Raw genomic sequence first — 13,193 nt, 5'->3', positions numbered from 1 at the left:
TTAAATTTTTGTTGAGTTATATCTGAATGTTCATTAATGCTCTATTGATAACTTGAATTGGTTATGGACTAGTACCTAAATTGAGGATTTAGTTTAATTAAAACAAATTGTTATGAAATGGTATTGTTGAGATTAAATCCTGATGAACTTAGTAAAAGTCTCGTATACGAGGTTATAGATTGATGCCCAATGGTTTTGAGCTCCAGTATTTTTTGCGGACTTGAAAATACATGTTACATAGGTTTATATCGGACGAGCAACTTGATGTCATTTTATAGGTTTAGCTCGGACGAGTAACCTTACATGTATATTAAGCCATGGCTAGGTTATGTGTTGTGTATATTTATCTCATATGAGTAACCTGGCACTATTGTTTACGATTAGCTCGGATGAGCATTTGATATTATTTTCACATGTGTACTAAGTTCTTTTACGATGTTTCCTCGGGTAATAATAAAAGATGAAAAATATGTAACTATGATATTGATGGTGGCAAAGGATGATAATGATATGGATTTGAGATGAAAAATTACTTATGCTTGATATATGGCTATTTGAATATATATATGTGTGTGTGTGTGTGTGTGTGTGTGTGGTTATTAACTAAATCTCATTTGGTTGATGTTGTTGTGTATGCTATGATAGGTGAAATTGTTGCACACTGAATTGTATTTGTTAAATAAATAAAGTAAGCTATTTGTTTATATTGTATGATCTTACGAAGTATTTATAATACTTACTCGTTGTTACTACTTTCTTTGTAGGTTTTGGATGTCCGAAAAGTGTCAATTGGATCATCACGAAGCACACACCTATCGTATCTTGATTCGGTAGACTTTTTGTACATTCAAGTTGGTTTTTTTGTGGCATGTACATGGGATGGTTGAACTTGTGCAAGTTGATGAATATGTTTTGGTATAGTTGTTCTTTTATACATGTATATATATAGTAGATTGTAAAAAGGACGCATGAATTCTGGCTAAGTTTAATACTTAATATTCTAATGTGAATGGAAAAGCTTTGTTGATGATTTGAATATGATTTGGTTTGTGGTATGAAATGCTTATAGGTTAAAGTATGATTTGTAATGACTTGTGTTTAATGCTTATGATGGTGTCTTGAGGCATATTCGTTAGAATTAGGTAATTGATTTGTTTAAGTATGCTTTTGGTGTATTTTGTATAGGTCTAATGAATGGTTAAAGGCTTGTTTATGACACAAGTAAATAATCGATTGTGTGACTTGATTTAAAAGACACATTTTGGCACACACAGGCTGGTGACACGGTCATGTGCTCTGTATGATCTTGGTGGTTTTGGTTAAACATAGTCACAATCTTTCACACGGTTTGGCTACGCAGTTGTGTGAATTTTTGTAAGATTTTACATTTAGGTCCACACGATCTCAGTTTGTTACATGGTCGTGTGACCCTGTTTTATACTTTTGCTTAGTCTTTTCTAAAATATTTTAAATTAGTCCCTATTTGTTTCAAAATTAATTTTAAAGCTTTCATAAGTTCAAATTAAGCTCGAATTTGTATTCAAGACATGAATTGTCTGATGAATTGATGATTTAAGATTGTTTTGAATAAAATACTTGAATTAAATTGCATGTTTTGGATTTTTTATTTATTGTAGCATCTTGTACCTCAATTCCAGCCACGGAGACGGGTGAGGGGTGTTACAAGTAATATAAATTTATATATAATTTTTTTTCTAGAATTAATAATTCCTCTCGTGTCAAGTTTCATACATTTGTTTATTAGTGTTGTCTAGTAAGTTTGTTAGTTTGAATGTACAATTAGCTAGCTTATTAGATTACCAAATCCAAATATTAGTGTTCAAAAGAGTATTGGATTAGATCAAGTATGACTACCAATGCTCCTTCTAATAGGTATGCGAGCGGAACAGGATTATAAGTTTGCCCAAGTCGCGGATTTGGCCTAGGGCTCTAGACGAATGAAGAAGAACTTGGCATTTGATACAACCTGAACTCAAACAATTCCAAGTCAGATCTAAAAATTCAAGGAAAAAAATTAAAATAAATAATTAAGATAGAAAAAAAAAGAACAATTGAAATACATGTTCTACGATATGTCAAAGGTGCCCCTAGACAGGGTCTACTATATGAAGATCGTGGAAGCACACAAATTATTGGATATTCAAATGTTATCTGGAAAAGATTTCCTTCAAATAGACAATCCAATTCAGGATATTGTGTTCTCTTTGGAGGTAATTTAATATTGTGGATGAGTAAGAATAAGATGTTATGGCGAGATCAAGTGCAAAAGCTGAATATAAAGCAATGGTCTTAATTACTCGTGAGCTAATTTGGTTAAAATGATTACTTCAAGAATTGAAACAAGAAACTAGTAGCAATTGAAGTTAATATGTGATTGTGGAGTTATGCCTCGCATTTTTAGATCAAACAGTGTGTGACGTCGTAATGATGAAGTGTTTCTCGTCCCGACGAACAGCCACGTTAGGACAAGAAGAGAGGCTTCGTCTCGATGATGCGACACCACCTTTGTCCTGGTGACACGAATGCCATGTCACGACGTGCACCTCAAGATTTTTTGCTTTCTTCTCACAGTTAAACTTTGTTTCTAGTTTCCCACTTAAACTCTGATTAACCTAAGGATATTCTAATCATATATGCTACGAATTTCAGCCTATAAATAAACCTTAGTTACTCTAGGTTTCATATAACAAAAATATTTAGATTGGGAGAATTTTGTTCTTTGTTTTGAAAGGTTTTTATTTTGGGGCTTTAGGTTTTCCTTTTTATTCGCTCCATCTTTTGTACTCTCCTTTCTTATAGTGAAATCTCTTTTTGCCCGTTGTTTTTTTAATCTTCTTTTGAGGAGTTTTTCTACGTAAAATTTGTGTATTCAATCTTTTTAATTTTATTTTATTTACTTGTTCGTTGTATACACGGGTTAATTCCCAACAATGATTACCCATCAACACTACATATTGGCTCAAATCTAGTGTTTTGTGAGAGAACAAAACACATATAGGTTGATTATCATTCTATGAGGCAAAAGATTAAGTCTAAATGTGTTTGCTACCAACTTTTTTAATTCAAATGATAGGATATTTTAACTAAAACTCTTAGGAAACCTCATATTGAATATATGTTTGTTTGTTTGTTTTTTAAATTCATCCGGCCAAGACTTAATCATACATACAAGTTTTATAAGAATAAAATAAAAATACCAAGTGTTTTTTTTACTCTTTTCTATTTTATATGAGCTTCTATAATTAAAATAATTTTTTATTATAAAATTTATTTCTCTTTATGAAATTTTATAAATAAAATAATTAATATAAATATACTATTAATTCATTAATAAACAATTTATTTTAAATAACTAAGATTATGCTTGATAAAGTGAAAAAAAATAAGTGCTAAAAAAGTGTTGAAAAAATAAGTAAAAATTAAGTTATAAAATTTATTTGGTGTATTACTTAAAATTAAATACTAATTATAATAGATTGTTTGATAAAGGATAATATAATATTAAATGAAATAGAATAAAATAAAATAAAACAATTGAATTTATTCTCTATTAAGTAATAAGTAGGACTTTATCTACTTATCATTTCTCATGTTTTTTTGTGGAAAAGAAATTCTATCTAGTAAACTTTATTATGAGTTATCAAACATGTTTAAAAAATTAAGTTGCTGAAAATATTAATTTTCGATTGATGAAATTTTTTCAATATTTTATCAAACAGGGTCTTAGTTTTCCCTTTTATCACTTTTAGAATTGCACTATTAGCAAAGGCTGATGCTTTGGACCTTGAAGGCTCGGGTTCAAGTCCCACCATTTTCTTTGTGTGGGATTTGTCCAGTTTCTTTTTGAATTTTTTCCAATTTTGTCTGATTCTTTGTATGTTGTGCATTGTATTGGTTGATTTTATATATTGTAGTAGTTGATCGAACATGTATTTATACTTGTACTTGTAATTTTATACCATGTCTTGTACTTGTAATTGTACTTTCTTGTATCAATGAAACTTTCAAAAAAAAAAATACAGATTAAAACCATATAATTATATTCTATAAAAAATGACATAAATATAGAACAAATAGTTTCCAATGTCACACGTGTTGTTCATGATTTTAGTTTAATTTTTCATTAGTTTTTCAAATAATATATTTCTAACTACTATAATTAGTGTAAAGTAATATTTGTTATTCAAATTGTTGACCATAATTAAAATATATTAATTTATTTAATAATTTTTTATTTTTAATGTATTTGTAATAAAAGTTTTAGTATGTTTGAATTTCTATCATATGAATTTGACTAATATTTTTCCTATGTTGAAAATTTATTATGAAAATAAAATTTTGCCACATAACTTGGGAAAATTGCAACTTCAAATTGTTTTAGTCTGTATATATAGGTTAGAATTTGCTAATTAAAACAAAAGTAATATGATTATTTTTTTAATATTTTTGATCTGATAAATATAAAGTAATTTAATATAAAATTTATTTTATTTATTATATAAATTAATTTAATAAAAATATTTAATAGGATCATAATTTTTATTTATAAGTATGATAAATTTTATTGTTTAATAAAAATACTTAAAATAAAAAAAGTCCAGTTATATAATGAACAACAAAGACTATACTCTTGAGTTAAAAAATTTCTTCAAACTCTGCTTATATATATTATAGATAATATACAGTGAAAATAGGTTAAATTCTAATATTAGTCCTTGTACTTTATAAAAATTATGGATTTAGTCTCTGTACTTTAATTTGTTCATTTTTAATCCTCATACTTTTTTAAAATTTAAAGTTTCAATCATTAGCAAACAATAACTGTTAAATTCATTAAGTTCAGTTCTATTATTTTCAAAATCTGATGGGGCAAACATATTATCATATGTCTAATGTCATGTTAAATTGTTACTTTCACATATTACTCACTAAAAATCCAGTTAATGGATTAACGATTGTCATTTGTGTCAAGATTGAAATTTCAAAAAAAAAATTAGAGACTTAAAATGATCCAATTGGAGAATACATACTAAACCTACAATTATACGTATAGTACAGGATTAGTAACTAAATTTGACCAAATAAATTTAACTTCTACCTTTAGGTCAAAACTAAAATTTCAAATTTCAAAATGTAAAAATATTAAAATTGGTCAATTCAAGCCCATTGAGTCTTAACTCGATTGGCATAGGTATTGTTGCCAATGTAGGAGGACATGGTTTCGAGTGTGTTGAAATGCATTATTCTCCTATTCATCGTGTAGGGAGGAGCTATAAATAATTCTAACTATTGTGTAAAAAAAAGCAGTTATTGGTTGTACTCTGTTGATTATAAGTAAACCCGAGGGATTAAGCATTGAAGTTTATATGTCAACTCATGTTATATACTCTTAAATTTACTTAAAATTTTAGTATTAATATACAAGAATAAATATTATTTTTATTTTTTATATAAAATTTTAAAAACATATTCACACCCAAAATATTATGATTTTCATCTTAACAAAAGTAATATTTAGATTTTTTAAAATTTTCCAAAACAAAAGAAGTCTAAAATACAATGTTTTGTTTTTGAAAAATAGCATGATAAATTTTAGTATATTTAATAGTAATTTTAGAATAATTAAGCGAAAAGCGGAGAAAACAACTATTACTGTAATGTAAAACCCGCCTCTGTCGGTAAAAATAAATAAGTGGTGTATATATATATATTATATAAAATTGGGAGGAAAAAAAAAAACAAAATTCATTTGGCCATTTCCAATCCATATAGATCTGCTCGTTTCTCGCTCCCGATTCTGAGGAAAAGAAAACGGTTTCTCAAGAGTTCAAAGCTTAACAACGGAGAGTCCTTTCAGGTCACCCTTTTTTCTACTTCATTATCTTTTATCATTTTGACCGTTTTCTTTAAGCTTTGTATTGATTCTTTTTAAGGATCTCAACTCTTTTTTTTTTTCGCATTCAATCATGTTCTTTTCATGTCAATATTTGATTCTTTCTTTTATCAACGATTTTTTATATGTAAATCTGGGGTTTTGGTAGTTGGGGATCTGGGTTTGCAATGCTTTGTTCTTTTTACAAACCTTAGGTTCTAGTTTGGTTGGTGGAAAGCTGAGCGAAGGTTTTGGGATCTCATGTTCTTTTGCTATCTGGGTTTTTTGGTGATGGGTGATTGATTATTTGCTGCGTTTGATTTATGTTTTCTTTTTCTCTGTTCCGAGATTCTGGCCATTTTCTCTTTTGAAATTTTATTAGTAAACAAACATAGCGTTAGGGTTTCCTTTTGCATTGGATTCAATGATTGAAAATGACTAGCTAATTTTCTTCTTATTTTGCTGCACATGGTCGTAATATCTGATGATTTTTGGCTATTAATGCTCCAATTATCGGAGTGCTTAATTAATTGTCGAATTCATATGTATCTGGAAACTTAATAGATTTCTGTGCTTAAATTGGTTGGATTCTACTCCTATGATATAGGATTTGAAGTTGATATTGAATGGAGGGAATTGGGGGCGACAGTGCAGCAGTTGCATCACCTTTGCCTCAATGGGGGCATGATGCTTGGAGGATCTATCAGTATTATCTGGATAAGACTACTCCTCATACAGCATATAGGTGGATTGGAACTCTTGTTGTAGCAGCTATCTACTGTTTGCGGGTCTATTATGTTCAAGGATTTTACATAGTTTCATATGGCCTTGGGATCTACCTGCTGAATTTGCTAATTGGGTTTTTGTCCCCTCTGGTTGATCCTGAACTTGAAGTTACTGATGGGCCTTTGCTTCCAACAAAAGGCTCAGATGAATTCAAGCCGTTTATTCGTAGGCTACCTGAGTTTAAGTTCTGGTAATTGAAAATTTATTGGCTTCTCATTTGTAGTAGACACTTTATATATTTCAGAAACATTTAATTTGCGGAGTTTGTTTCTTTTTGTGTGTGATTTGGTTTATTAAGGAAACAATCTGTTCAAGGTTTATCCGTTTAGGCCAAGTCAAAAATCATCATTTATGAAACTTGGGGAATGTCAGTGCTTGATTTGAGATATTATTAACTTAAAGATGTCTTACTTTGCTGTGGGCGGTACTAGCTTGTATTCAATTGAAATGAAGGTCTTAGTGTTTTTTTTGTGTGTGTGTGTGTTTGACTCTTTGAATATCCTTATGCAGTTAAAAGAAATTATTAAAAAGCTTTAGTATTAAAATTTCTCGGACAAACTTATTTCCAAGATTCAGGCTTTTCCAATTTACCTAGCATCTTTTTAGCATGCTTGATGGTTGAGTGCAACAATTCTAGCTTGACTATCGGTAAACACCTTTCCATTATGTGCTCAAGCGGTAACTGGTAGAAATGATACTCTAATTAAAGTCTCTGGTTCTGCAAGTGCAGGAGAATGTGCTTGAGAGCATTTGCTCTTACCTGTCAATTTCATTTAGCCATTACCTTGTCATTGTCAATTACTCGATCTTGTGCATTCCACTATTAGAATGTAGAATCTCTTATCTATTTCCTAAGTATGTTTTTTTCTATTTATAGAATAGAAATGTGATACTAGTGAGTGGTGTGGAAATGTATTTGGACCTTTTTTGTCTTGCTTGAGATTGTATGGCTTTGTCTTAAGTGATAATACTCAGTTCTGTTTTGTGATTCCTTCAGGTACTCCATGACCAAGGCTTTCTGCATAGCATTTGTCATGACTTTCTTTTCGGTATTTGATGTTCCTGTCTTTTGGCCTATATTGCTTTGTTATTGGATTGTTCTCTTTGTCCTTACAATGAGGCGTCAGATTGCACACATGATCAAATATAAGTATATTCCATTCAGCTTTGGGAAGCAGGTCAGCTTCAACTGAATATATATATTTTCTACTCTAATAATTGCGACTATGTCAGCATGTGTCTTTTGCTTGTACTTTTAATTTCTAATGGCTACCGGGACCTCCCAATATGCCTGCTTGAAAGATAACAATCTTTTTCTTTTCTTTATGGACAGAAATATACTGGTAAGAAAGCTTCCCCAAGTAGCAATGGCTCCCGTGTGGATTGAAGCTTGGCTGGTTCACAGGGTAAGTAAATGACCTGGTGGAAAAATGCAAAGTTACATCCAAATGATAATTCATGATAACTGATTTTCACCTCTGCTGTTATGGATTTTTTAGTATGCAGTCACTGCAAAACAAAAGTTGTCCCTGTGACGGAGTGCTGGCACCCCATTACTGAAACTTCATTGTTTATACTCATGGTGATGAAGAATTTGATCGAAGTTTTTGATATTATTTGTACAACATAGTATTGTTTCCCTCCGCTGCTCTTCTACCTTACTAGTAACTAATTATTAGTGACAAAAGATCATATTTCTTTTCAGGAGCTTTCTTTTGTACTCCATGGGTATTATAATGAATACATTTTCCACAGGCTGTTTCTGCTGCCATTTTTTTAAATTTTTTATAGATAAAATTAACTATTATTATGATGTTTTTGAGTATTGGTTCAAGGTGTAGTTGTAATGGATTAAGAAATGATGGCAATTGACAATTCATTCACAACCTGGCATTTATTTGCACAAAATTATTCTATTCTTATTTCAATAGGAAACAGCAAACTAAGCTCTTTGCTCTTTACTAATACGCATATCATAGGGACCAATTGACATCAGGATTCACTACCACTAGCAAACCTAAAATGGCGTCATCTACTTATTTTGATTCAGACAAACTGATGATGGTGCTGCTCAACTGTAGTATATTTGACATCTGGGTATAGCTCTTAAGCTTCAATTTTGAAGTTTGTGTGATCTACTTTGACAAAAACCGAGTGTGCGATTGACAGTATCACATTCAGGGGAATGACAGCTTCTGCAAGAATGTGAGACAATTAAGCTATGTTAAATCACCCAAATTCCTTACCCTTAAAACTAATTAATTCATGGTATGAGGACTGACCTGAATGTTCTTAAGCAATTGTTCTTCAGAAAAATAGATACTCTCAGGGGTCTTGCCAATCGTCTTTTCCCACAAGGATTCAACGTCATTGAAAGAGTATGTGTTGAGAGGGGGACTAATGTAGAGTATTTTGTTCAGGGTTCTAGTGTCATTGGCTATAGATCAAAGTTCGTGACCATTGTGCACAGACTGTCCCATGGAGTTCAACACATTAAATGGGTTCATTTGATCCGTTTGAACTCGTCGAATTCATGGAAACATATGGAGAAACTCATCTACTTAAAGCCTTGGTGGCCCAGTGAAACACTCCGGTAAAATTAGAGTTACAAGGGTAATTAATGTAAATCCTAAGGGATAAAGATGTAGAGTTTAAATCCCTTAGGGCTCTCATCTTATAGATAGGCACAAATCTTGATTGTCGATGTAAATAAATTTGTACCGTTGAATTTGAGGGAGCTCAACTATAAATAGAGGTCTTTCCCCTTATTTATATTAACTCAGTCGTAAACCTTTAAAGTAATATGACACTTTCGAGAGCATTTACTCAAACACTTGGTGTGCACTATTTTTCTTTGGCTTTTTGTTTGTGACTTCTTTTGTCTTTTGATTTTGCTTCAGCTTTGCTTTGGTGCCTTAGAGAATTTCTACGAGAATTCCCACTTTTGCGGGAGTTAGGCTAACTTAGGCGAATTTGAAACTAATAAATCGACTAGAGTCGCACAGATTGCGAGATGAAAGTTCTAACCTCACGACAGTTGGTATCTGAGTTAGTGTTTGAAGGTGTCGATTAAGATGATAAAAGGAGGAGATGAACATAATATCCTAATGGAAACCCATGGGAGGTCTAGGAAAAATAGCAAATCAAGGGATATGTTGTTGGCTTTGGAAGGTTGGGGACCAATCTCGAGGAATCCATGAGTGATGTGAAGGAAACACTCAAGGTAGTTGAGGGACGCATCGATGAGTTAGACTCTATAAGAATGTAGCTCAGGGACTATGTTGCCATGGATGATCAGATTGAGAAATTGACAGAGAAGAATGATGCTTTCGAAGCCATGATAACGACTTTGAAGGAATAGGTGGTGGAGCTCAAAAGGGAGCTCAATATCTGTAAAGTTGATTTAGGTAATGGGATGTTGGCTTCGGTATTGAAGAAACACAAAATGGAAGTTCCTAAGTCAAAGAGTTCGAGAGGACGAGGTCCATAAGAGATATGGACAATTTTCTCAGGGGATGGAACGATACTTCCATGCGATAGGCATCGAGGTTGATGCCTATAAGGTAAATACTACTGTTGTCTATTTTATTGATGTTGCTCTCTTGTGGTGATGTCCTAGGTTCACAGATGAGAAATAAGGTGGGACCACGTTTGGGACTTGGGAAGAGTTTTAGAAGTAGCTGAAAAAACAGTTTTACCAATAGTATGCTGAGAAAGAGGCTCTAGCTAAGTTGTGTTGGCTTACGCAAACTATTCGGGAGTATGTCAAACACTTCAGTGAGTTAATGTTTCAAATATCTGACTTGAGTGACAAAGAAACATTCTACTAGTTTGAAGACAGGTTGAAGCCTTGGACAAAATAAGAGTTGCGTTTGACAAAGTATCACTAAGCTTATTGTAAACGTGGTTGAGGCAGAATCCTTTATTGAGCTTGGTCCGAGGAAAGATAAATTTGAGTCTTCCAAGTCCAAAGAGACGAGCAATTGTAGGGGAAACCATAAGGAAGATGGAAATGAAAATGGTGGCAATAGTAAGAATGGTAGCAATGAAAAACCACCTAATAGGAAGTGGAAGCCTATCAATAGATTGAAGGGGCTAGTGAAATGCTTCTTTTGTGATGGTCCACATATGGTGAAAGATTGTCTAAAGAAATCCCCTTTTTGCCATCAAAGGGGATGATGAGTCAGATAGAGCATTGATGAGGCTTGGTTTGATTGCGCGTTTTGTTGAAGCCAAGAGGGTCAGAGAGAATGAGAAGAAGACAGTGAAGGGCTTCTTATGTTATGGTCTGCATAGGATGCAAGATTGTCCATATCGATCTAAAATGTCTGCAATCAGTAAAGAGAATAAAGCGGAGCCTATTAAGAGTTAGGCTTAAGAGATAAGATTATCATGTAATGTTTTAAGTTATTTGGAATATGTTTATGTTCATGCTTTAAACATGAATGGAAAATTACTTTTTCTTGTTTAAATATGTGTTTGAATTTGTATGATACTTTATGTTTAGAAAATTGTGGAGGATGTTTTATCATTAAATATACTGTAGCAACATTGTAATGTCAATTAATTCTCAGAGTCAATTAGTCATGTTGACCACACATATTGTTATGGTGCAATAATCATCTTTGAATTTTAATTATAATTGAACAACCCTTGAGATTTGAAAAGTTTAAGATATGAAGAAGTACGAAATGGGCAAATGGTATAAAATTAAAAATAAATATAATGCTTAAATTTTTTTTGAAGAATTATGTTGAAAAGATTTAAAATATTAGAAATAAATAGAAAAAAAATCAAATTAAGTGGAGCAGAGTAGAGTGGGGTGGGGATAGATGAACCATACATCCATAGAGGTGTAGTGGTTTTAAAGATCATAAGTCCACTATGGAATGAGGTAGATGGAGGAGCAAAGCGTTGTAACTTTGGAGCGATGATGGATTTGATAGCATCTACCCCACTTCTCTTTATTGTCATCCCTAATTACAAGCAATTACATGCAAATTCAATTATTAGGTGGTTTTCCAAACCCTACCTAAAAATAATTTTATTTTGATAAATTTAGAGTAATAACAATATAATTTCTATTTTTTAGAATGGGCATTTAGATCTAAATATAAAAAATATTATTATATTAAAACTAAATAAAAACATTTGGATAAATAATTTCCTTTTTTAAATATTGAATTACACCATATATTATTCTTTAGTTGAAATTTGGGTATAATTTAAACTATACAAATTTATGAATAAGTAATATCTTATTATTTTAAATTATTTATAATTGGAACTTTTCTTATTATTATATTAAAACTAATAAAAATTGAATAGAAATGGTTTGATAAATGAATAACTTTATATTCCTCTTGAAATTACACTTTCATTATAATTTAAACTATTCAAACCTATAAATAAACAATAGTACAACTTCGTTGCAACGTCACCATATTCTTGGTCTACAAAAACCATTGTCTCAACATTTTCATTATCGTTGAAATCTACTTCATATTACTTACACCCCTTTGATAGACCTCAAAAATCCATACATTGTACTATATATCTACTTAGCACCTCTATTTTGAATTTTCCTTAAAAAATCTCCTTCAATATGTTCCAAGGTAACATCATTCTTAAACTTCATGTTAAAATGAGATTTGGATTAAAAAACAAGTCCATCCTCAATCAAAATAATATATTCATTCAAATTAATTGAGAACATAAATAAACACTTCAGCTTCTCAATTGAGGATATCAAATCTTAAAATTTGAACATTACAAAAAGATGATAATATTTCAACAATTCTTAACAACAAATAATCCAACCAAACTAACACTAACTTACTACAATGGCAAACAAACACATTAACACAAATTTCTTACAATTCACATATACCATATTTAGCAATTTGTAACCATAATAATAAAATAACATTCTATAGAAAACACTTACAAATTTACTATCTATAATTAATTAACACAATAATAACATAGTTTTGACCTAAATAATTTACGATATTTTTCATAACATAAATAAGAAAATAAATTTTTGATTTTTGTTTTACAAAATGGGGGAAGGGGATTTGGAAATGTAAGATATCACGACCTTAATGCTCATACATGTCAAACTTAATGTGTACCAAATAGGCTTAACATTAACATCCACAGGTGTTGAGCTTCTGATTAATCAAGTCAAATATGTCCATAACAACATCAAAGTACAAGATTCCTGATAGAATCTTGAAAACTATTCAAATGAATTACTTAGACATCTATTGTTGTAAAGGTCACAGTAATGCAATTTTATCATCAACGTTGGACCTTAAAGTTCTTAATTGCCTAAGCAGATTCTATTGAATGAAAATGTCTGGCTACAATGCAAAACAAACTATCAAAATAAACAATGAACACACATGATTGTTTATGCAATTTGATTGCCCTATGTCTGAGGAGCCTAACTCAGTGAGTAATTCCACTATATTTAATCCACAATACAATAAGTGAATCAAAGCCTATCACT

The 13,193-nt window shown here is 31.1% G+C and overlaps 1 protein-coding gene across 1 annotated transcript; it reads left to right on the top strand.

Annotated features, from left to right (window-relative positions):
• The first annotated feature begins 5,718 nt into the window (after positions 1–5,718).
• On the top strand, positions 5,719–8,431 carry LOC107945033 (protein RER1A). Its single transcript, XM_016878849.2, has 5 exons — positions 5,719–5,878; positions 6,501–6,869; positions 7,677–7,857; positions 8,013–8,085; positions 8,179–8,431. Exons 2-4 carry the CDS (start codon positions 6,520–6,522, stop codon positions 8,064–8,066), a joined length of 585 nt encoding a protein of 194 aa, XP_016734338.2. The 5' UTR covers positions 5,719–5,878; positions 6,501–6,519; the 3' UTR covers positions 8,067–8,085; positions 8,179–8,431.
• Positions 8,432–13,193: the final 4,762 nt, after the last annotated feature.

The sequence above is a fragment of the Gossypium hirsutum genome, chromosome A12 (genome assembly GCF_007990345.1).
Source record: "Gossypium hirsutum isolate 1008001.06 chromosome A12, Gossypium_hirsutum_v2.1, whole genome shotgun sequence".
Lineage (NCBI taxonomy): Eukaryota > Viridiplantae > Streptophyta > Magnoliopsida > Malvales > Malvaceae > Gossypium > Gossypium hirsutum.
Note: the sequence above shows the minus strand (reverse complement) of the source record. Positions and strands in the feature narration are given on the sequence as shown.

Bases quoted from the DNA above. Each gene is read 5' to 3' on its own strand.
- LOC107945033 (XM_016878849.2), top strand. From the start codon at position 6,520: ATGGAGGGAATTGGGGGCGACAGTGCAGCAGTTGCATCACCTTTGCCT. The intron at 6,870-7,676 runs GTAATTGAAAAT...TGATTCCTTCAG, and splicing joins CTACCTGAGTTTAAGTTCTG to GTACTCCATGACCAAGGCTT. The intron at 7,858-8,012 runs GTCAGCTTCAAC...CTTTATGGACAG, and splicing joins CATTCAGCTTTGGGAAGCAG to AAATATACTGGTAAGAAAGC.